The following is a 25670-nucleotide window of genomic DNA, read 5'->3' on the forward strand; positions in this document are numbered from 1 at the left end:
ATTCGGGAAGACGGTTTGAGTTGATGCTGCTAAGTGGCTGTATCCTGATCTGTTAGCAGTTTTTCTCGGTTAGAATCACAGGCAGTAAATCAAGCTGGGTGTGGAGCTCCAGTGTCCTTAGATCAAGCTGCCAGACTGGGCCCCAGTCGGCGGGCACTTGTAGGACAGGCCTGGCTTTACAGTACCCTGCAGCAGCTGCGTCCCGCAGGGGAGCCCACACCCATCTGCCTGACCCTGCCTGGCACTTGGCTGGAGTTTGGGGTGGTCACCGACCCAACTGGAATGATTCTGCCTCTGTTGCCGAGGCCAGGGGCCTGGTCGGTTTCAGCCGGGGCTACGCCCTAGCCGCGGGTCACGTCAGAGCCGTGAATGGACGCATGACATGGGGAGCGTGAGCATTGATTGGCTCTGGGAGAGAATGCTGCAGGTTCAGAAAATAAGGGACGGGGTGAGTTGTTTTCTATCCTGTGCTGTCCCTGTGAGTCTGCAAATAAGTTTATCCGTGGGGACCCCTACTCCTAGCTCTAATGCACTCTGACGGTCTGTGCTGGGGCCCCCGATTTCCAGAGTGACCTTGCTGACCCGACAGGGCTCCCAGCTCTGCAGTTGACTTGCTTTGGAAAAAGAATAATGGGATCGTGACTGTCATAAAACCTTCGTCAGTCAGAGTTACTGAGGTTCCACTTGTCACAGTGTCCTTGGTGTCCTCAGGCCAGCTGGAGGCCAGGCATCTCTTTCCTGGCAGAGAGGTCTCCCCGGCCCACCTGCGTCCCCCGCCGCCCTTCCTCCACTCTCCCTTTCAGCTTGATGCCTTGGTGAGCTCTCTGTGCTCCATCCTCCTGTCTCTCTCATCGCCCTCTCTGGAGCTTGCTCCCAACACTTCCCTCCTGTCAAGGAGTCCTCTGGCCAGCCTGAGAGCAGGTCTTGGTGCTCACAGTTCATGCAGCCCAACCTCTCAGCCTCTCTCCCTAGGCCCCTTCCCTCCCCTCCCTGCACCGTGGCCTTGGGGCTTCATGCATGCTCCCCGAGCTCCCTCCCCCTGAGGCTCATCTGGCCTCATGCTGCCCCAGGCCCACAGCTCCCGGGTTTATAGCTCCAGCCAAACCTCTTCCCTGGACTCCAGCTGAGTCCTCAGGACCTCTGCTGGGATGGCTGATGGGCTGCCCCAGCTCTCCCCCTGTAGTGGCAGCCAGGCCCCTCGGTTGTCTAGCCAGAATTCCCGTGACCTCCCAGGACTCAGCTGGCTCTCTGGCAGGCTCCGCACCTCATCTATCAGCCAGTCCTTTGGGCTCTACCTTCCAAACATATTAGAATGTGAGCTCTCACCACCAACACCATCTCCTTCTGGTCCCCATTTCCACTGACATGGCCTCTTGCCTGACTCCCCTGAACCATGTCTTCTCAACACTGCAGCCTCCCCCGTTCTCTTAGAGCAGAAGTGCAGTGGGGCCCAGCCTGCCCCAGGCCCTGCGGGGGGCGCCTATCTCACTCCCAGTAGAAGCCAGATCTTTCTTTCTTTCTTTTTTTTAGAGAGGGGGAGGGGGAGAGAGAATGTTAATTAAGTAGGCTCCAGGCCCAGCGCAAGCCCCACACAGGGCTCAATCCCACCACCCTGAGCTCGTGACCTGAGCCGAAATCAAGAGGCAGACGCTCAACTGACTGAGCCGCCAGGTGCCCCAAGGTCAGATCTTTTTATTTGTGCCGCTTCTGTCCTTATGAGGCCCTCCAGGAAGGCCTTGCCCTATGCCTCCCCGGTCCCCCTTACCTTGCTCGCCTTCCCAAGACGCCTGGAGCCCTTCCAGCTGCGGGCTCTGCCCCTGCTGCTCCCTCCTCCCGGGCTGCGTTTCTTCCCTCTGCTGACTTTCGGCCGCCGCCCAGACAACTGCACAGCTGTTCCCCTTTCTCTGCAGGTCACTGGAGAAAAGGTAGGTCTTCCTGGGCCCCCTGTGAAAGGTGGACCCCCTCCCCGACCTGCTCACTGTGCGCCCAAGCGCTCACCACGCCCTAACAGACAGAGCCCGTTGGCTCCCCCCCCAACCCTGAAGGCAGGCTCACGGGGTGGGGACTTGGTCTCATGTGCTCACTGCTGCATCCCCTGCCGAGCAGACATGCAAGGCGCCGAGTGAATGACCTGGAAAGAGTGCAGGGGCCCCTGGGCGGGAAGAACGGCCGCAGCATAGCGGCAGAGTCAGCCCCACGGGACGCGCAGGGACGCTGCAGAGCACAACACAGACACCGCCCACCTGAAACATCCAGCAGCCAAGGGGCCACATGTTACCAGGGGTCCTAAGGCTGGGGGACTGCACAGCTCAGCCGGGACCTGAAGGAGAAGGCAGAAGGAAGAAAGGGCGGGCCGAGGCGGGAGGGAGGCAGGTGGTACACAGGCGGAGGGAAGGCTGGTGGCCCAAGCAGAGGCCATCTGGGAGGCAAGGTGCAGGAGGAGGCCTCCAGCCCAGATGCTCTTGTTTGCTTGGATTCCATGGGGCAGTTGGGAATGAGCAGTGTTTTGCACCTGTGGGAGGAATTGATTTCATGCAAAATACAGAATAAGGCACAGATGCTCCTTTCCAGTTTAACGGGGGCCCTGCTGCATGGTAGACAGTGTGCCAAGCCCTTGGTTGGGGAGGAGGGAGAAAAGAGGCGAGTGAGGCACGTTTCTGACTTTTGAAGAACGGGTCTAGGGGGGTCCTGAGATGAGCAAGCAAATGCTGGTTTGGGCCCCCAGTCTCTTCATCATGCAGCTGAGCGCTCCTCCCACTTCTCACTTTCTAAGAACCTTTGGTTTTGAAAATGTTGTTCTCTGCAGCTAAAGCCCCAGAGAGCAGCTTCCTGTCCACCCAGATGGCTCCGGGACGCAGGGCACCCCAGGTGCTGTGGGCTGGCAGGAGCTCCCGCCCCTCCTGGGCTGCCGGGGGGGTGCGCGCCGCGGGGTCTGACCGCCCTGCTGATGCCTGTCCCACGGATTGGTGTCCTCCTGCCCACTGGCCCTCTCGGTGCCTTCCTCCAGCTGGGGACGTGTGTGGCTGGCCAGCAGTCCTCCTCTTTGTCCAGAAATGTGGCGTGTTTTGCTTGAGAAACCCAGTGCGCTGTGCAGCAGCAGGATGTCCTTCACTGCAGATGTGCTGGGATGTTTTGTCTTTGGTGCCGGACTCGTTAGCTTTTGCTGCCCCTTTAGCTGCATCATTAGGACCACTGATGGCCCCTAACGGTGTCTTCCCTGTTCAGTATCACGAGCATCTTGCACTCTTGAATTCTTAAGTATTACTCTTCACCCTGACTCGAGTCTTTCCTTCGAGGAAGCTGACACCCCCTGGAGTGGTTCTCAGCCCTCCGAGATGGGACCCAGCCCTGCGTGGACTCCAGGCCTCAGCCTGCCCTTCCCAGAGTAGGGAGCAGGGAGGGGCTGAGCGTAGCACCGCCACCTGATCCATAATCTCTGTGGCAGTTGGGACAGGAATCCGCCTGCCCTACATTCCCTGCTGCCTTGTTCAGAAGAGGGAAGCATCGATTCTCAAACAGCAGTAAGCACATTCAGTTGTGACCTGACACAGAACGTGAGGGGTGAAACACGGCCAGGCGGCCCCTGTCCCCGGCTCCCGGGCACGTGGGAACCACAGTCCAGCTGTGCCTGAGGCCTCTGCCACAGTTCCCGCTTTTGATATTTTGACATTAGAAACCCATCATCTTTACTACCCTGTGTATTAATTGCCAAAAATAATCCTTACTAATTACCTTACCTAGTATTCCCCTGCCCTTGGTCGCTTTTCACAGAGGTGCCCACAGGTACATCTGGAACCTGGGAGGGAGACGCCACACTGTCTTGGGAGGTTGTCACTCAGCTGGCTCTCAGAATAACCCGTTGCCATTGCTGAGAGGTGGACTAGTTAAAGTAGGATGAACTTACTATTGTTTTCTTAATATAGGAGGCTGGCACCCACACTCCGTCAGCTGGGATTAAATATAGAAACGGGGGCATCTGAAATCATCACCCACAGCGCAGGCCGTGGCAGTGCTGGGCTCTGAGCTGCTAAGCGCCGCTCTGGGTTTGGAGGCGAGCGTGACCCAGGCAGCCAGTCGGGCCTGGGAGAATAAATTTAACCCTCTATTTTTAAGCCAGCCAACATGTTGTCGATACTTAAAAAGCCCATGAGCAGTTAAATGTTAGATTCAAAAATATCTCCAGTGCCCACCGTTTATCTGTATGTTGGTGGCCGAGCAGGTCTCATTTTCTTCCTTCCCATAATTCCTGGAATGGATGCGGAGTCCAAGGACGGCAAATCTACAATTTTGTTGTCATTTTTTAAATGGCGAATCCTGGGTAATGAGGACAGCACACAACAGACTGTAATTTGCCAAAGTGATGTTCCCGTCACGGGCGGCCCCCTTTGTGCCTGCGTGGGGAGGAGGTGACACGGTTTCCCAGCGCGACCCTGGGAAGGGGCACGGTGTGGGAGGCTCGGGTGCTGGACGTTTCAGACTGACGTGTAGAAAAGGGAGCAGGAGGTGGGGACCGGGGTGTCGAGGAGGGCCGGAAGCTTTGGCTGCTCTGTAGCCCAGTGAGCCGCAAACAGTTGCCGGCTGGGCAGGGGGCTTTCCACACGGCGGGGGTTGTCTGTCTGCTTTAAAGATTTTAGTTATTTGAGAGACAGAGTGAGAACGAGCAGTGGGGAGGGGTTTAGGGAGGGAGAGAAGGAGAAGCAGGCTCCCTGCTGAGCAGGAAGCCCAACGTGGGGCGCCGGGGTGGCTCCGTCGGTTAGGCGACTGCCTTCAGCTCAGGTCATGATCCTGGAGTCCCGGGATCGAGTCCCGCATCGGGCTCCCCACTCAGCAGGGAGTCTGCTTCTCCCTCCGACCCTCTCCCCGCTCATGCTCTTTCTCACTCTCTCTCTCAAATAAATAAATAAAATCTTTAAAGAAAAAAAAAGGAAGCCCAACGTGGGGGGCTCCTGAATGCCCAGGACCTGGAGAATCATGATCTGAGCCGAAGGCAGACGCTTAACCCACTGAGCCACCCAGGCGCCCCCGGGGATTGTTTTTAACAGAATTTACTTTTCTCAGTGGACACATGGATTGTAACGTATTGTGTCTACTGCCCTCGGTACTGTTTTCCAGTAACAGTCCTTACAAACATGTCAGGACCGGATGAGATTTTTCATTATCTTATTTCCGCACGGGCCACGTGACCTCATGGTTTTCTCCCAGCTACAGATGACAGGAGCGTCTCAGAACCAACCCCACGCAGCGATGTGTCCCGGCTGGTTCCTCTCCCTACTATGAAGAGGGAGAAGACCGCTTGAAGCCCACATCTTATTATAATCTTGACTTTAGATCAGCTCTCTTCCCTCTGAGCAGACACCAGAAGTCCCTTGACACGCGGGACCCCAGAGGACCCCGCTGTTTCCAGCTCTGAAGGCACCAGGACACCTCCCTTTTCTTTCTTTTTTTGGGGGGGGAGGGGCAAAGGGAGAGGGACAGAGAATCCCAAGCAGACTCCACACCCAGCACAGAGCCCAACACACGGCTCGATCTTATGACTCTGAGATCATGACCTGAACTGAAATCAGGAGTCGGACACTTAACTGACTGAGTCACCCAGGTGCCCCGAAGGAGACCTCCCTGATTCAAGGCCAAACACTTGAGTTTTGGACAGAGATTTTCCATGTAGTGAACCCTAAAGCCTACCTTGCTGTCACTTCCCATTGAATCAGCCATGGCCTCTGTGGGGGGGTATAGATTAATGGAAGTAGTGAGAGCCTTCCTGCAGCTTGGACCCTCACAGCCCCTGCTCCCCTAGGCCGTACCCCGTGGAGCAGACCCCGACCTCTTCCCAGACCTCCATGTGCAGCGGAGTGTGGGATTGCTCCCCATCCTAGTTGCCCATTGCCCATATTAGTCACTGTTCCCAGTACCTGGGATAAATCCCTGATTTGGGGCACAGTCTCATAATAGACACCCATGGTGCAACCGGGCCTGCCCCCTTATCTGGGCACTAGAAGTCTGTGAATTCAGTCCATAAAATGCTGATTTTTTGTGTGTGAGGTTTTGCAGTTCATCATGGTTCTCTCCCCTGTCCCAGCTCAGATTTGCATGCTGGCCGTTGGGGTTGGGAGGAGGCTGTCTTTTTAAATTTTTTTAAATTTAAATTAAATTAACATATAGTGTATTATTAGCTTCAGAGGTAGAGTTCAGTGATTCATCAGTTGTATATAATACCCAGTGCTCATTCCATCACGTGCCCTCCTGAATGCCCATCACCCAGTTACCCCATCCCCCACTCCCTCCCCTCCAGCAACCCAGTTTGTTTCCGACAGTTAGGAGTCTCTTAGGGTTTATCTTCCTCTCTGAATTCATCTTATTTCATTTTTCCTTCCCTTCCCCTATGATCCTCTGTTTTGTTTCTTAAATTCTGCACATGAATGAAATCATATGGTAATTGTCTTTCTCTGATTGACTTATCTCGCTTAGCATAATACCCTCTAGTTCCATCCACATAGTTGCAAATGGCAAGATTTCTTATTTTGGTGGCTGAGTAATATTCCATTGTGTATATATACCACAGCTTTATCCATTCATCTGTCAGTGGACATCTGGGCTCTTTCCATAGTTTGGCTATTGTGGACATTGCTGCTATGAACATTGAGGTGCACGTACCCCTTCGGATCACTACATTTGTATCTTTGGGGTAAATACCCAGTAGTGCAATTGCTGGGTTGCAGGGTAGCTCTATTTTCAACTTTTTGAGGAGCCTCCATACTGTTTTCCAGAGTGGCTGCCCCAGCTTGCATTCCCACCAACAGTGTAAGAGGGTTCCCCTTTCTCCGCATCCCCGCCAACATCTGTCGTTTCCTGACTTGTTAATTTTATCCATTCTGACTGGTGTGAGGTGGTATCTCATTGAGGTTCTGATGTGTATTTCCCTGATGCCGAGCGATGTTGAGCACTTTTTCATGTGTCTGTTGGCCATTTGGATGTCTTCTTTGGAAAAATGTCTGTTCATGTCTTCTGCCCATTTCTTGATTGGATTCTTTGTTCTTCGGGTGTTGAGTTTGATAAGTTCTTTATGGATTTTGGATACTAGCCCTTTATCGGATAAAGCATTTGCAAATATTTTCTCCCGTTCTGTAGGTTGTCTTCTGGTTTTGTTGACTGTTTCCTTTGCTGTGCAAAAGCTTTTTATCCTGATGAAGTCCCAAAGTTCATTTTGCTTTTGTTTCCCTTGCCTCTGGGGACGTGTCTAGCAAGAAGTTACTGAGGCCGAGGTCACAGTGGTTGCTGCCTGTGTTATTCTCTTAGGATTTTGATGGCTTCCTGTCTCACATTTAGTTCTTACGTCCATTTTGAGTTTATTTTTGTGTATGGTGTAAGAAAGTGGTCCAGTTTCATTCTTCTGCGTGTGGCTGTCCAATTTTCCCAACACCATTTGTTGAAGAGGCTGTCTTTTTTCCATTGGACATTCTTTCCTGCTTTGTCGAAGATGAGTTGACCATAGAGTTGAGGGTCCGTTTCTGGGCTCTCCATTCTGTTCCATTGATCTATGTGTCTGTTTTTGTGAGGAGGCTGTCTTCTTAAATGTCACTCTCCAACAGATATAGCAAGGTAATTGTATTGTGAGCATCAGTTTTGTTATCTGACAAATCACCTAGCTCACCTGGCTCTGGATTGGACATGCGCGCCTTCCCCAGCTTCAGCTGTGACTGATTATGAACCAGATTGTTATTCAGATGTGGGCCCTACAACTTGCCAGTGGAGCAGCTTCCTTGGGTTGAATGTGATCTGTAGTCGGTGATCTTTCAATTGCTCATTTTTCTCATTCATTCATTCAGCTCATTTGCTGATTTATGCATTCATTCTGCTCATTCATTCGTTCATTCATTCAGCACAACCATTTCCGGAGTGCTACCTGACAGGCTCCGAATTGGGCGGGGACGCAGACAATAAGGCGTGTCCCCACCCCCCCGGTCTGGCTTCCACGTCACAGGTGCTACGGACGGCCTGGGGGTGCAGCACTGGGGGTGTCTGGCATCAGGAGGCCCCCCAGCTGCAGCTGTCCTTCCCTGGGGTCCGCCCTGGGCTCAGAGCTGACCCTGGTCCGCGCACGCTGGGGTCCTGTGGTATTTTTAGTAACAGTGAAGTCACTTGTGGAATCTCTTCCTGCATTTTGGATAAATGGGGAAGAAGCCCTTCTTCTATTTATGCTCCCATTCTGACGGCTTCTGCTTTTCAGGACACGCAAACACGGGGTTAGTGGTAGGTACTTCCTGTGTTCCAAACACCACTTCCGATTCAGACTCCACCTGCTCCACCTCCTTACCTTCCTCCCCACCCCAGCCCTGGAAGCTGATGGCACCGCCTGGTGGCTCACACGGGCAGTTCTGGTCTCCTGCCCTTCCATGCCCACGCACGCTAATTTTGCTGTCACCCCCACCTGTTGCCATGATCTTGCACTCTCTTCTCCATATCCTATCTCAGGCAGGAATTCGACCTCACATCTCAGGGTTGCAGGTCCTGGATCAAGAGGCAGGCAATGCGGCATGGCCTCTGGCACCCCGTGGCCAGGGGCTGGTCCCCACTCTACCCCGAGCGCGTGCTGTGCCTTCGGATGCACACCTCTCTGTGTCTCCAGTTCCTGCTTTGAAAAATGGAGACAGTAACGTGCCTCCCTCCCAGGGCTGCTGTCCAGTCACTCCGTCCTTCACTCATTCATTCCTGCGTTCAGTGTTTATAGGGAGCCTTCTGTGGAGCAGACACTCGGGATACATCCGTAAGCAAAACACGGTCCTCTCCCTCCAGGGCCGACCTGGCACAAGCGAGTGCCACCGGCCTCTCGGGAAACCCAGCTATTGCTCACGACCAGCTCACTGCTCCCAGCGACACCGTTGCTTCTGTACAACACGTCCACTTGGTTCCATCTCCTGGGCCAGACTTCACAGTCTCCGCCATTTTCTCTCGAAAATCCCTCCTTGTCTCTGTCTCATCAGAAGGACCCTGATGGTGGCTCCATCTGAGAAAAGGACAGCCACACATAATACATATTCTGTTACAAACGTCTAAAATTTTCCAGTTAAAATGCCCTGAACACTCCCCGGAACGCTAGAAAGGGGGGAGGATTTTAACTGAGTTTTCCAGTTAAACCCCCTCTCCGTAATTTCTCCCAGAATCCTGTCTCTTCATCATTCTTGGGTTCAACTATTCCTAGGTTCTGGATTGGTATTTCCTCATGTACATATTGGTGCAGTGGTCCTCATGGCAAACGCAGCCTCTCTGGACACTGCTTCAGACTGAATGAGCTTTCGTTGGCTGCCCGAGGAGGTGTGCTTATCGTACTTAGAGTAAGTCTGTGGGGAGATGCCTTCTGAATTCAAAACCAGCGAGCAGGGGCCGCTTGCCCAGCTGTTGGAACACCTCAATTCTTCGTGAGGCAAACCGACCCAGGCAAACCGACCCAGGAGAACTCCATCTGTGGACTCTCACTCGCTCTGCGGAACTGAACGTGCATGCACGCGCACGCCCTCACACACATGCTCACCCCCCACATGCATGCACACACATACACAGTCTCACACGTGCATGCACACACACCCACACATGGATGCACACACCCCCGCACATGCATGCACACCTGCATACACACACTCCTGAACCTGCATACACATGCATGCACCCCCCACACGTGTATGCACACACCCCCGCACATGCATGCACACCTGCAGACACACACTCCTGAACCTGCATACACATGCATGCACCCCCCCAACCTGCATGCACACACTCCCGCACATGCATGCACACCTGCATACACACACTCCTGAACCCGCATACACATGCATGCACCCCCCACACCTGCATGCACACACTCCCGCACATGCATGCACACCTGCATACACACACTCCTGAACCCGCATACACATGCATGCACCCCCCACACCTGCATGCACACACCCCCGCACATGCATGCACACCTGCATACACACACTCCTGAACCCGCATACACATGCATGCACCCCCCACACCTGCATGCACACACTCCCGCACATGCATGCACACCTGCATACACACACTCCTGAACCCGCATACACATGCATGCACCCCCCACACGTGTATGCACACACCCCCGCACATGCATGCACACCTGCATACACACACTCCTGAACCTGCATACACATGCATGCACCCCCCACACCTGCATGCACACACTCCCGCACATGCATGCACACCTGCATACACACACTCCTGAACCCGCATACACATGCATGCACCCCCCACACGTGTATGCACACACTCCCGCACATGCATGCACACCTGCATACACACACTCCTGAACCCGCATACACATGCATGCACCCCCCACACCTGCATGCACACACCCCCGCACATGCATGCACACCTGCATACACACACTCCTGAACCCGCATACACATGCACGCACCCCCCCAACCTGCATGCACACACCCCCGCACATGCATGCACACCTGCATACACACACTCCTGAACCCACATACACATGCATGCACCCCCCACACCTGCATGCACACACCCCTGTACATGCATGCACACCTGCATACACACACTCCTGAACCCGCATACACATGCATGCACCCCCCCACACCTGTATGCACACACCCCCGCACATGCATGCACACCTGCAGACACACACTCCTGAACCTGCATACACATGCACGCACCCCCCCACACCTGTATGCACACACCCCCGCACATGCATGCACACCTGCATACACACATTCCTGAACCCACATACACATGCATGCACCCCCCACACGTGTATGCACACACTCCCGCACATGCATGCACACCTGCATACACACACTCCTGAACCTGCATACACATGCACGCACCCCCCCACACCTGTATGCACACACCCCCGCACATGCATGCACACCTGCATACACACATTCCTGAACCCACATACACATGCATGCACCCCCCCACACCTGCATGCACACACCCCTGTACATGCATGCACACCTGCATACACACACTCCTGAACCCACATACACATGCATGCACCCCCCACACGTGTATGCACACACCCCCGCACATGCATGCACACCTGCATACACACACTCCTGAACCCACATACACATGCATGCACCCCCCACACGTGTATGCACACACTCCCGCACATGCATGCACACCTGCATACACACACTCCTGAACCCGCATACACATGCATGCACCCCCCACACCTGCATGCACACACCCCCGCACATGCATGCACACCTGCATACACACACTCCTGAACCCGCATACACATGCATGCACCCCCCACACGTGTATGCACACACCCCCGCACATGCATGCACACCTGCATACACACACTCCTGAACCCGCATACACATGCATGCACCCCCCCACACGTGTATGCACACACCCCCGCACATGCATGCACACCTGCATACACACACTCCTGAACCCGCATACACATGCATGCACCCCCCACACCTGCATGCACACACCCCCGCACATGCATGCACACCTGCATACACACACTCCTGAACCCGCATACACATGCATGCACCCCCCACACCTGCATGCACACACTCCCGCACATGCATGCACACCTGCATACACACACTCCTGAACCCGCATACACATGCATGCACCCCCCACACGTGTATGCACACACCCCCGCACATGCATGCACACCTGCATACACACACTCCTGAACCCACATACACATGCATGCACCCCCCACACCTGTATGCACACACTCCCGCACATGCATGCACACCTGCATACACACACTCCTGAACCCGCATACACATGCATGCACCCCCCACACGTGTATGCACACACTCCCGCACATGCATGCACACCTGCATACACACACTCCTGAACCCACATACACATGCATGCACCCCCCACACGTGTATGCACACACTCCCGCACATGCATGCACACCTGCATACACACACTCCTGAACCCGCATACACATGCATGCACCCCCCACACCTGCATGCACACACCCCCGCACATGCATGCACACCTGCATACACACACTCCTGAACCCGCATACACATGCACGCACCCCCCCAACCTGCATGCACACACCCCCGCACATGCATGCACACCTGCATACACACACTCCTGAACCCACATACACATGCATGCACCCCCCACACCTGCATGCACACACCCCTGTACATGCATGCACACCTGCATACACACACTCCTGAACCCGCATACACATGCATGCACCCCCCCACACCTGTATGCACACACCCCCGCACATGCATGCACACCTGCATACACACACTCCTGAACCTGCATACACATGCACGCACCCCCCCACACCTGTATGCACACACCCCCGCACATGCATGCACACCTGCATACACACATTCCTGAACCCACATACACATGCATGCACCCCCCACACGTGTATGCACACACTCCCGCACATGCATGCACACCTGCATACACACACTCCTGAACCCGCATACACATGCACGCACCCCCCCACACCTGCATGCACACACCCCTGTACATGCATGCACACCTGCATACACACACTCCTGAACCCACATACACATGCATGCACCCCCCACACGCGTATGCACACACCCCCGCACATGCATGCACACCTGCATACACACACTCCTGAACCCACATACACATGCATGCACCCCCCACACGTGTATGCACACACTCCCGCACATGCATGCACACCTGCATACACACACTCCTGAACCCGCATACACATGCATGCACCCCCCACACCTGCATGCACACACCCCCGCACATGCATGCACACCTGCATACACACACTCCTGAACCCGCATACACATGCATGCACCCCCCACACGTGTATGCACACACCCCCGCACATGCATGCACACCTGCATACACACACTCCTGAACCCGCATACACATGCATGCACCCCCCACACGTGTATGCACACACCCCCGCACATGCATGCACACCTGCATACACACACTCCTGAACCCGCATACACATGCATGCACCCCCCACACCTGCATGCACACACCCCCGCACATGCATGCACACCTGCAGACACACACTCCTAAACCCGCATACACATGCACGCACCCCCCACACCTGCATGCACACCCCTGCACATGCATGCACACCTGCAGACACACACTCCTGAACTCGCATATACATGCACGCACCCCCCCACACCTGCATGCACACACCCCCGCACATGCATGCACACCTGCATACACACACTCCTGAACCCGCATACACATGCACGCACCCCCCCACACCTGCATGCACACACCCCCGCACATGCATGCACACCTGCATACACACACTCCTGAACCCGCATACACATGCATGCACCCCCCCACACGTGCATGCACACCCTGAAGCCGCACCACGTCAGGAGGTGGTCCGTGGGTCTCAGACCTGCTTCTGTGCCCTCTGTGGTTCGCACGTGGTAAGGGGAGGCTATCACTTGGACTCCACCCTTGTCCCCTGAGCAAAGTGTATGATTCTCACTCAGCGTGTTTCCTGGCCTTCTGAGACATTTCACTTCTCTTTCTTTTTCTCTTTATCTTCCAAATGTCCGATCTGTTACAAACTCTCCATTTAAATTGGTGTTGGGTTTTACAGACCTTCGCTAGTCCTGCGTGTCATAGCGGTAGGTGCCCTTACAGGGCAGCATGGGGCTCGCCCGTCACCTCTCATACCAGCACTAGCAGAATCCAGAGCTCCGAGGGCCATCTGCCTGCCCAGGGTCCCCAGCCAGGCAGTGGTGGGGGTGATGGGGTGGTCACGCCCCCTCCGTCTGACCCCAGAGTCCAAGCCTGCACCACCGTGAGGGCAGGGCCGTGCTCACACCACCATGCGGTTCATCCGGAGGCTGAGGTGGCCTTCCAGGGAGGCAGTCCATTCTGACAAGCACAGTGAGTTACCCGGGTGCTGTTTTGTGTTTTTCCCTCCTTGGAGTGCGGGGCTGGGGACGTGGCTGAAGGGCCTCTGCCCTGCCAGGCCTGCACTTGCCTCACCTTCGCTGAGGCCCCCTGCTGTGGGTAAAGACCCAGAGGGCCTGGTGATGGGCTTAGGGAAGGCTGCCTGTGTCCGTTTGCATTAACAACTTCACCCAGCAGAGGCTGCTTGCAAAGCAAAGTGTGACCCTTTGTCTCAGACCCCTGAGCCGAGCTGCTTGAAGGCCAGAGGCCCCCTGCCGTGCAGGAGCCCCCCAGCCTCAGTCGCCTGGAGATTAACCCTGGCGCCTCTGATTCTTTCCTCTCAAAAGAGCTGTTTCCCCAGCATTCTACCTGCACAGTCTTTAGAATCGGACCAGTACGGTGTCAGAGCCTGTGTTGTTAATTTGAAAACTGGGGATACCGATCCCCTCCTTCTTGGATGAAGCAGACCAATATGCCAGTCTCTCTGAAAGCGCCTTTAAAATGGCAGGCAGCAGCTCAGTCTCTGTCCCCATCTGGTCATTTATCATTACCATCATAGAGCAGCATGTTCTGTCAAAAAAAGTCACAGTAATAAAAGCATCCTTTTTTGATCAAGAACAGGAATGTGTTTTTTCAAACCTTTCTATTCTGGAAATGCTCAGATATGCACAGAAGTGGAGAGAAGAGTATACTGGACCCCAGGTGTTCCTCTGTCTCCCAGGTCCCTTGTAAGTAGCATCTTCTGCTGTATTTGTATGAGGTCCCTCCAGTATGGAAGGGACCTCTGCTCTTTTTAGCTCTAGTGTATTTTGTTTTCCCCACATAGTAAAGAGAGTTTAGCCACCAATGTTTAAAAATTGGTAGATTTCTCGTAAATGTGTAGGTCCCAGTCTTGTCTAGAAGCATCAGAAGGCAGGGAGCATGAGGCCCTCATTCCTAGGGGTGGGAGGGAGTAGGCGGGGCCAGGCAGCGGCCCTGCTCACCTCCCCACACCATCTGCCTGACCCTACAGGCGTTGTTCTGCAAGCCTTATCCTAAACATGCTTCCCCATGAGCCTGGCTTTCATGAGTGGGATGACATCTGTTTTTCTGCCTCTCTCTGGATTTTTAGAAAGCATTCTGTATCCTAGGGTGAATGTACATAAGTTTGAAGTTCTTTCTTTCTTTCTTTCTTTCACTCATTCATTCATTTATTTATTTATCTTTAGAGAGCAAGAAGAGCGTGGGGTGCGGGGGGCAGAGTGGGAAGGAGAGAGAGAATCTCTAGCAGACTCCCCACGGAGCACAGAGCCTGATGCGGGGCACAGTCTCACGACCCTGAGATCATAACCTGAGCCCAAATCAAGAGTCGGACGCTTAACTGACTGATTACCCAGGTGCCCTCTAAGACTTTTGATAGCTGTTTGATAGATATCACTTCCTGCTTTTACAGGTCAAAAATGGTTGAATATTGACAATCTCATGTAGTTTGGTCTAATAAAAGACATGGTTTAAATGTTCAAATATGAAATAAGTAGAATGTGTTGTTCTGGGGGGGCAAGACTTGGGGGTGGGGACACTAGCAGGTGTGTAGTTGTGATCCCGTCCAATTAAGGGTACAGTTGAGCAAAAGCCAATATCTGCAGCCTGTGGTTTTAAAATCACCTTGGCCTTCTGTGAGCCTGCTTTTCTTGTTTGTTTGTTTGTTTGATATAATGGCTTTATTGTGATGATTCACATGCCATACAACCCAACCATTACAAGTCTTTGATTCTTAGTGTATTCCCAGTTACACAACCATCACCACAGTCAATGTTAGAACATTTTCATCCCCCCAAAGAGAAGCTCCATACCCATTAGCACTCACTCCCCGTTTAACCCCGGTCCCCCAGCCCTAGCAACCGTTAATCTGCTTTCTGCCTCTACGGATCTGCCTGTTCTGGATCTGCCTGTTCTGGACGTTTCTTATAAAGGGAATCCTACAATCTCTGGTCTTTGGGGTCTGGCTTCTTCCACTGAGCGTTGTGTTTTCAGGGTTCCTGTGTGTTGTAGTGTGTGTCAGTGCTTTGCTCATTTTTGTTGTTGGATAATATTCCACCGTATGGATGGGCCACATTTTCTTCCTCCATTCATCAGTTGATGAGCATGTGGGTCGTGTCCCCTTTTTGGCTATTGTGAGTAACGCTGTTATGAAATCTGTGTACAAGTTTTTGTGTGACCATGAGTTTTTAGTTGTCATGGGTGCGTACCTAGGAGAAGAATCACCAGGGCGTATGGTAACTCTCTGTTTAGCCTTTTGAGAAACTCCCGACTGTTTCCAAAGCCGCCACACCGTTTCCATCCCCACCAGCGATGCGTGAGGGTTCTGGTTTCTCCGTGTTCTCACTGACACTTGCAGTCTGACTTTGGATGTGGCCATGCCAGTGGATTTTGTAACAAAACCTTCCTGGGGGCATAATGTACCTGGAGAGGGTAGGAAAAGGATTGTCATTTTGTTAGTGGCCTAGCCCATCATCAGCTGTGGTCGTTTTCGGAAACTCCTAAGGAAGCCAGGTTCTCAGCATGAGCTTCAGCAATGCCCCGATCACGCACCCCGTACCCTGTGCTGGTTGTGGTCTCCACGGCGGGTAGTGGGAGGGCTTTGTCTCTTAGGACTGGTTTCCAGGGTGGGAAGTAGCCTCGCCGTGTCTGACCTGCCACGTGCCCCTTCTCTGTGCAGGTGTCACCATGAAGCTCATGGACGAGGTGGCCGGCATCGTGGCCGCGCGTCACTGCAAGACCAACATAGTCACTGCCTCCGTGGACGCCATTAACTTCCACGACAAGATCAGAAAAGGTAACGGGACTCCGCTGACAGAGAGAAGGCGTTGGCTCTCTGGCTCCCTTTTCCAGTTTGCTTGTGGTTCACGCCCAGTGTCGCGCGCCCTGGTGTCTGCCCATTTGCCAAGAGAAACGGGAAGCCAGTCTTGCGCTTTGTTCTTGTTGATGCATCTGTGAGGCTAGGATTTGTTGGTTTGATTTTTCATCTGGTAAGACCCGTAATTCAGATGCGTTTGGGGCCTTTAGGCTACTGAGGAGCGCCATAAACCCCTCTTAAAATGCCCCATGAACAGACACAGCTCCAGTGACTGGTGCCTCCAGATTTTACACGTTTCCTCTGGGGGAGGAATAGATAATCCATGATGTAAGTAGTGGCAGGATCTGTGCAGAGAAGCCCATGGCCCACAGTCCTCGGCCAGCCCGCCTGCACCATCCATGCAGCGCTGGGGTTTGGTACCTCCCTGTCCCAGAGACTCGGCGGCCACCCAGGAGAGCGGGCCAGCTCCTCACGCCCATCCCATGTGAGTGCTGAGTCCCGGCACATGGTGATTTCTGCGTGTGTTGTGTCTTCTGCGGTGACGTTCTGGGCCCCAGAAAAGTAGCGCTCCGTCGCGGGGTCAGGTGGGTCGGGGCTGCGGGGTCGGGTGGGGTCACGGCCGCAGGAGCCTGGTATTGATTCGAGAGCAGCCTCGCTGAGAAAGCTGTCAGGTCGGACCCGTCCCCGGCTGGGAGGGGTGCAACATAGACGCCTCCGAGCACTGCTCTGTCCTGAGCCCCCCAAGGCCGTGCTGAGTGCCGCCAGCAAGCTCTCCCCTGCAGAACACAGCGGTGGTGAATGCCCGGGTGCGCGGCCAGAAGGGCCCAGGCGTTGGAAGGGTAGGGGGCTGGCTGCCTGCCCGCCCTGGGTCGTCGAGAGCAAGTCCAGCATACCCTGGTAGGGTCTGGGTGCTTTTAGGGTAAGGAAATGGTCTGCGGCACCACTCTCTCTGCTTTGCGAAGTGCCTTCGTAACTGAGGGCGTGAGGTGAGTGACCGTCCCCTCCCGACACGTGGTGATCTCTGCGTGTGTTGTGTCACTGTGGGTGTTTTGCACAGACATGGACATCAGCGTCATTTTAGAATTTGGCCACAAGTGGGTCTTGTCGTCTTGGGATTGCCCCCCGTGGGCCTCGGGTGCATATTATGTGCAGTGGTGGCACGAAAGTTTCAGAAAGGCAGAATCCTGCGCCAGGATTCCCTGCCTCTCTTTTTCTAGAACTACTCCCTGGATAAATCCCTGCGATCAGAACTTCATTGTTAAACACAGCTTCGAAATCTATAGTGGAAAACACACTTAGATTCCATGACCTTGCTCTGTTCTGTGTCTCCCAAGTGCCCTCTGAGAAGCGCCACCTAGGAAAAGAGACTTTCCTGGAGAGCCAGCTGGTTTGCTCAGTGTCATCCGGCTCAGCAGATGTGCTGTGCAGCTCAGGCAAGGCCGTGAACTCTCCTTGGCACACGGGGCCCTTTCTGGGACCCATTTAGCAACGTGGAAGCCACTGGGGCAACCTGTGTGCGGAGCTGCCCTTGACAGGCGCTTCCAGTTTCTGAGACATTCCTCTTATTCCAAAACACAGAGAAAAGGTTCTTCATTTTCAGAAGCCATAGTTCTGGCAGGATGTTCTACTCTGGGTGGGTTTCCTCCAGCAGGCAGAGTGAGGGGTGGGCTGCAAGGCCTACCTGGCTGCACCCTTGGGTGCTGAGCCTACACAGCCCTGGCCTGGAGCCCACACCGCCCAGGGCCCCTCGCCGGTGTCCCAGCCCCGGCCTGGAGTCCGCGCCGCCCAGGGCCCCCGTGTCAGCAGCCCCTGGCGGGCAGAGAGAGGGTTTCTGCTTTCTCGGATCACTTCCTTGTTTTGTGCATAAAGGGATGTGGGCCACACTTGCAGCTAAGGAGTCTGGCCTTTCTGTGCCAGTGTCCCCCAGGCGCTGTTAGAGGCTGTCACACCTTACTTGTTGTTTTGCAGAGGAATGTCCCTGTGTGAGGTAGTGGGCTCCCCGGGCCGTGGCTCTGTCGGAGAGCCGGCACCGGTGTCCCGGGTCGGGTCTCAGGCTGGCAGCGTGCCGGCCACACCTGCCTCAGTCACAGAATGGGCCTGTCTTGTCCTCAGTTCCGGGGGGCAGAGGTCCCTGCAGCACGGCTCCTTTCCTCCCCCATTCTTTGCTCCTTGCTGGGGACATGCAGTGTGAGGCTGGGGGGACCCTGCCCACTGTGGATTCTTAAGCGCAGGCAAACCTGTTGAGGTCCCGTTAAACCCCAACCTGTGGGTTCTAGTGCGGCCTCCACTGATGCTGCCGCCCGCCAGGAGGCTGGGTGGGACCCCTGCACACTGTGCCACCGTGGGGCAGGGGCAGAGTTGAGTGCTCTGGAGAGTGGTGTTTGTGTCCCAGGGCTGCCCCACAAGGGACCACAGACTGGGGGCTTCAAACAGCGGACCTTTGCTCTCTCACAGGCTGGAGGCCCCAAGTCCCAAATCCAGGTGTGGGCAGGGCCACTCCAGAGGCGCTAGGGGAGTGCCCTTCCTGCCTCTTGCAGCCTCTGGGGGCATTTCCTGGCTCGTGGCCACGTCACTCCAACCTCCCTCCACCTTCACGTGGCCTCTCCCTTCTCTTCTTCTGCTTCTTGTAAGGACACTTGTCACAGGATTTAGGGCCCACCCGGATAATCCAGGAGGATTTCATCCCGAGAGCCTTAAGTCAGTGGCATCTGCAGACCCTTATTCCCAGTAAGGTCACATTCGGAGGTTCTAAATGGACTTACGTTGGGGTGGAGGGCACTGTTCAGCCCACTACACATGCTTTCTCTCCTTACAGCCTGATTCTAGTAGACACTAGCTTCACTTTCTCTTTTGCAAAATTGTGAGGTGGGTAAAATCTCTTCTGTGCACCAAGTTGCCCCTTTGCCCACACGGATGTGAATGTGAGTCCCCCCCTTACGAGGGTCAGCGGTAAAGTCAGCACCCAGGCCAGAGAAGGAGTGCCTCTGAGGGGCACAGAGGGGAGGGCCTGCGGTTCTGAGGACAGTCATACACCCAGGGCTGGGGGACCTGCCTCCTGAGAGCAGCCCCACTAGAGCCGGATTGAGAGGCCCCATGCTTCTCCGGCGGGGGGCGGGGGGGCACCGATGAAGGAGCCGTGGCTTTCCTCTGCGCAGCAGGAGACAGGGTCAGCCCCGGCATGCCGAGGGCAGCTCCGAGCTCTGTGCTGCTCATCTGTGAAATGCAATCAGCTCAGGGACTGTTTTCAGGAACATTTTCACGGGAAAGGCACGTGCCGGCGGCTGAGCCGCGGGGCCCCCTGGGGCCGTGGTCACAGGGCAGCAGCTGCCCACAGCCAGCGTCCGGCCTCCTCAGACGCACCGCCCCGGAGGGTGCAACCCTAAGAGGCCACCGCTGCTCCCCGAGGGGTGCCCCCCACCCTCTGACGCGGTGGGGAAAAGCCCAGAAATGTAGACCCATCGCCAGCTACACGTGCCCCCTTCCTGTGGGCTCACTGCGGCCGCTCTGATCAGTTACCGCACAACCCGGGCCTTAAAGGTCCCAGGCCCCTCCCTCATGCTTCTGCAGGCCAGGCCCACGGGGCTGCGTTCCCGACGTGGGGCCCGACGGGCTGGTGCAGCAGAGGTGGCCGGCACCGCAGGCTGGGGTGGGTTGATCCAGGACCCCCGCATCGCTCAGGGCAAGCTGGTGACACTGGAAGACCTGAACGCTTGCCCCGTTGCTGATTGTTTCTCTCTAAGATGAGATGTGAAAATGCCAGGGCAGCTGTCGAGGGCAGTAAAAGTGGCACATGGGTCCTGTAGCTCTCAGGGTTCGGGAAGCCCTGGCAGGAACCCCTAAAGCTGGAGCTGTTGGTGGAGAAGCCGTCTCCCCAGACTGTTTGGGTGGGAAGTGAGGAACCTTCTGGAAAATGCTTTGGGCTGTGTTATGTAAGACACACCGAAGTTACTTCACTACCTCCCTGCTTTTCTGAGGATCGCTCGCTGCCGCTGCTCTTTTTGGAACTTCAACACTGAGCTGTTCTTAACGTTTGAAGTCCTTGGCAGCCCCTCAGCTGTGGTAAGAGCAACTTTTTATTATTCTGTTTGCCCAATCCTGGCAAGCCGTGCTGTCTGCCCTGGGAGGGACGCTCCGCTGCTGGGGGTCAGGCGGGCCCCCCCCCCACCCCGCCGCTCCCCGGGGCCCCAGAAAGAGAAGGGAGCTGTGCTTCCCGAGTGTGCGTTAGGCCCCGCTCAAGGGCCATCCGGTTTACCTGCCCCGTGTGGCAGGAAGCCTACTCATCCCCACTTCTCCGGTCTGGAGCCCGCCCGGGCCGCAGGGCCGCACAGCTGGCTCCGGGGCCAGACCTCTGAGCCCCTCGCTCGGGCGCCCCCTCACTGCCAGGCTTGATCGACACGGGCATCCGCTGCCGCCAGGGCCCGGGCATCACCGTGACGGGTGACGAGCCTGTACCCTCAGTTCAAATGCAGCGCCATTCACCCTTGACCCTTTCGCAGCTGCCAGAGTGGCGGCTGGCCCGCGCAGTCCTGTGAAACCCTCTCCTGGCTTTCTCAAGCCTCTCGAAAACATGGCTACGGCTTCTCGCAGTTGGGGGAGTCCAGCCGCGAGGAAGGCACCGCTCTGTCCGTGTCTCTGGCATCGGCCTTGGCCCAGGGCCCTTTTCCCACTAACGTTAGTCAGTCCCGCCTCCAGCTGCGCCCTCAGTCTCATCAGCTTTGCCTGGGGGGGTCGCCCACCTGTGCCGTCCCCCACACCAGTTGCTGGCCACCCGTGGCTATCTGCATCATAATTAAAGGTAAACAAAATGGCAAATGCTGCTCCTCTGTGGCACGCGCCTCGTTTCAAGTGCTCAGTGGCCACACGTGGCTGGCGGCTGTGTATCAGACGGCACAGAGAGAGGACCTTCCCAGCATCACAGAAAGTCTGCTGGGCAGCGCTGGTCTCTGGACTGTCTGGACTCTGTCCCCAGCGTCTGATGCTCTGGGACGCATTTCCATAGACCCCTAGAGGTCCTACGGACACTCAGGACAGAGCCTAGTGCCCCAGCGCCCCCTTCAGCGGGGTCCCCCCACCACTCAGCTTGCTGCAGAGCTGGGTGCACAGGCTTCCCATGAGGCCCAGGGTACTCTAAGCTCGCCATCTGCAGGGGCACCCCGCTCCGATCTCGGGGGTCCAGTTGGGGTTCACTAGACAGGCCTGCTTCTCGGCTTCTTGCTGGTACTCAGGGGGCTCTGCTTTTTTCTGGAATTCACAAGAGGAATTTGCTACAATCTCCAACTTCCAAATTCAGTTAGGTATCCAGTGGTTGGAACCACCAGATCGGAGACAGAACTTACAAAATACCAGACAATTGTGTCCCTTCATTTCGGTTGTATACCTTGTGGCAAGACAACTACAAGTTTTGACTTCCTGAGCCCTTGATGGAACCGTGAACCGATTTCCACATGTGGCCACCGACCATCCTTCCCACTGGAAACCCACCAGGTCTGCAACCGTGTGGCTTCCGGGATCCTGGCCCAGTTGCCTTTGGAATTCGTTTTTACTTGGAGCTTCATCAAGTTTCTAGATTCCTTGTATTGACATAGAATCCCTGCTTGAAACATGGAAATATCACATGAAGCGGTAGAAACATATGATAAAACCACGTAAAGGTAATATTCTCCGAGCTTTATAAGGTATCGTGCGCCTGATTTTATAGTTACTTATGATGTAGTGTCAGCAGCAGCCCCGAAAAACTGGGCTACGTTAAAGTCACCCAGTGCGGCATCTACCTGCGTGGTTGTATTAATTTTCTATGGCTGCCGTAACAACATATCAACAACATAGTGGCTGAAACAACACAGATTTGCTGTCTCAGTTCCGGAGGTCGGAAGCCTGACAGGTCTCACTGGGCAAAAGTCAGGGTGCCGTTCCTTGTGGAGACTCTAGGAAAGAATCTGCTGCTTGCCTATTCTACCGTCTAGAGGCCGGCTGCCTTTCTTGGCTTGTGGCCCCTCCTCCATCTCCGAAGCCAGCAGGGTGGCGTCTCTCTGACCCTCTGCTCCGGCCTCCTCATCCACTTGGGAGGACCCCTACGATGAGACTGGACCCACCTGGATAATCCAGGCCGGTCGCCCCATCTCCAGGCTCTTAACCACATCTGTAAAGCCCCTTTGCCATGCAAGGCCACGTAATTCACAGGTTCAGGGGATTAGGACATGGACATCTTTGGGGGCCATTGCTCCTCCTGCCATAGTAGTCTGTTAATTCCATTTGACACAGAGGCAGGTAGGGCTCCAGACTGTTTCCGAGCCCTGCCTTTTCCCCGCCCTATGTCTTCTCCTATAAGCTCTGTAGACAGGACCCTGGCAGAGCGCACAGGAGAGCAAGAAGAAGCTCAGCCCTGGGGGGCTTCAGGGAGGCCTGAGAGGAAGTGCCCCTCAGTCTGTCCCAAACCCCTCAGCTGCTGATATCCGGCACCTCTGAGGCCCGGGGGATTCTCAGGGAGGCAGCAGGGGTGGTGAGCTTCCTGGCGAGTCTCGGCCTCTTACAGAGAGTTGGCACTGGAACTTGGGTCTAGAGGGTACCGTACGTCCTGGGGTCCTGAGTCCTGGCCTCTCAGACCATGCTGACCTACCGGGCGAGCTGAGCTGCGGCCCTGGCCTTCCTGTGCAGGGACCACTGCTGCTGTGGTCACGTCTCGGCGTCTGATCAGGCACAGTTGCTCATCTCCTGGGACCCGGAGAGAAAGGGCAGGGTTTTTAATGCTTTGCTACCCTGTGTTCGTCACAAGCTGAAAACGTAAAATCTCCCTTGCTAATGCAATAGCCTGTTGAGTCATTTAGACAGCGTTAGAAGCAGCCTCTTGGCCAGCATTTATGTGCCCGCTATAGAGAAAAAATGTGATTTGTTTTAAACGTTACTTCTTGTTTACCATGTTGGTGTAATTCTCCACCCAAAGACCCTAAGAGCGTTGTGTGGGCACACTCCGCCTTTGGGCTTAAGGTGGCTTTTCCTGGAGGGCTGTTAAGCAGAAGGGCACTCAGACCCTACCAGAAATTTCTGTCCTGGGCTAAACGTCCACGTGACATAATTAATGTGGGCAAGTGACCTCCACGTGGCCACATTTGCAGGCTCACTGGTTTGTCACAACCTCCCCGAGAGACAGCTACTCCTGTGCCTGTTTGCAGATGAGGAAGCCAAGGCACGGTGTGGGTCCTGGCTGGCCACCTGCCCAGGGCACCCCAGAGCCTGTGGAACCCGAGGTCCTCCGCAGGGCACCGCGGGCCATCCGGGGCCGCCCCGGGCCTCAGAGAGCCTGCCTTTCATGGAGACACTCGGCGGGGAATGGCTGTCTGTTCCCACTTAGCAGCTCAGAGGAGAACCCGGGGCCTCCTCCCGGCCTCCGTCCCCCAGGCCAGGAGAGTGGCCTGACAACCTGAGCCTGTCCTGGTGGGCTCGTGGCTCCTAGCACCGATGACGGGGCGATTTCCCCCTTGAGCTGGTCGCGCCTGGTCTTTTAAATAAACAAGCCATTGTCCGGGTGGATTTGGACATGTGACCTAGTGGAAAAGCTCCCAGGCAGTGTCCCCGTGCTCTGGGCCACCCTGCCTCCGCCATGCCCCACAGAGAGCCTCTGAGCGCCTGGCTGCTGTGCCTGGCAGGTCCCGCTCCCCAGTCTGCAGTTCCTCGGGCAAACGGAAGTGCACGCCAACACGAGCCAGCCGCTGCGGTCCTTCCCTGTCTCAGGTGGTGTCCCAGTGTCCCAGGCGGGGGTTGGGCTAGGCCTGGCACGCCCCTCCTGTGGCCCTGCCCCTGCACCTGGGATGGAATGAGCCAGACCTCGTGGGAAGGAGCCTGACACCCCATCTCCATGAGATGTCTGGGCAGCCTGCCGCTGGCCTTGTGTCCTAGCCCCGTGCTCCCTGGTGAACCACGTCAACAGCCTTGCTCCCCCTCTGGGTGATGAAGGCCCCTGGTTCCGGCTCCGATCCCATGAGAAAGCACTGTTGCAGCCTCAAGGAAGCGGCAGGAAGGGGGAGCCAGGCCGGGCTGAGCCTTGGAGCAGGTTCTGTCCACCAGAGCCCTGTGCATGATGGCTGCAATGAGCACCTGCCCCCACTGACCTCTGGCCTCCTGAGATAGGAGTGGCGGTCCCTGGAGGTGAGCAGGTCGAGCCTGGATGCCGTGTGTTCTCTTATTAAAAGTCCCGCAGACCCTGGCTGGGTGTGGTCATGAGTGCAGCCCTGCCTGGTGCCGCCTTCATGCCGGGCACACTCAGGTGGGGTTTTGCCCATGCTTCCGAACAGAGGTGCACCTACGGGGTCATCCAAAACAGAGCCTTCAACTTGGGGGCCACTGGGGAGCACTGCAGGGCTGTCCTGACCCCCCGAAACCAGAAGCAGAATTGGTGTGTTATATTCCTCTCAGAAGAGCCCCCGTGGCAATCACAGGTTCTCTGGGGGTAGAGAGGACACAATGATGGGAAGGACACAGGGAGATGCATTTGCACCTCCCCCATCCTGCCCCGGGGGCCGAGCCGCCTGTCACTCGGCCGGAGCCTGGTGAGCCTGTGGGTCACAGAGGCAGCTCCTAACGGGGCAGCAGGAATTGCCCACCAACCCCGGGCCCTGACGTGCTCGCACTCTGGTCTCAGCCCGGCCACAGGTGTGTGTGGGGTGCTTTGTTCGTGACTCTGCCCTCATAGAGCTCCCATAATGGCCCTGTCACTGACCGCGTGGCCTTCCTTCCCTCCCGGAAATGGCTGTACGGGACATGAAGCCCTCCCTGTAAGTATGAAATTGAATGTGGCTTGGAACATTCTGGTACTCTGTAACATGGAATAACTGCCCCTGCTTCTGGCCTGCCCACATGCTCACCCCTAACAGTCACCACGCTGTCTTGACTTGTCTGTCCTCCTGGGTCTTTGAACATGTCTCGTGGCGCCTGTCTCCTCGGA

General features: G+C 55.6%; 1 protein-coding gene across 3 annotated transcripts in view; it reads left to right on the plus strand.

The window, feature by feature from the left end:
* Positions 1 to 25670, plus strand: part of ACOT7 (acyl-CoA thioesterase 7) — a 110194-nt gene that overhangs the window by 66505 nt on the left and 18019 nt on the right. For all 3 annotated transcript variants that reach the window (XM_036064483.2, XM_036064482.2, XM_036064486.2), the window contains exon 7: positions 16595 to 16711. In XM_036064483.2, coding sequence (XP_035920376.2) covers positions 16595 to 16711 — 117 coding nt within the window. The remainder of the gene's footprint in view (positions 1 to 16594; positions 16712 to 25670) is intronic.

This window comes from Halichoerus grypus, chromosome 5 (assembly GCF_964656455.1).
Source record: "Halichoerus grypus chromosome 5, mHalGry1.hap1.1, whole genome shotgun sequence".
NCBI classification, from domain to species: Eukaryota; Metazoa; Chordata; class Mammalia; order Carnivora; family Phocidae; genus Halichoerus; species Halichoerus grypus.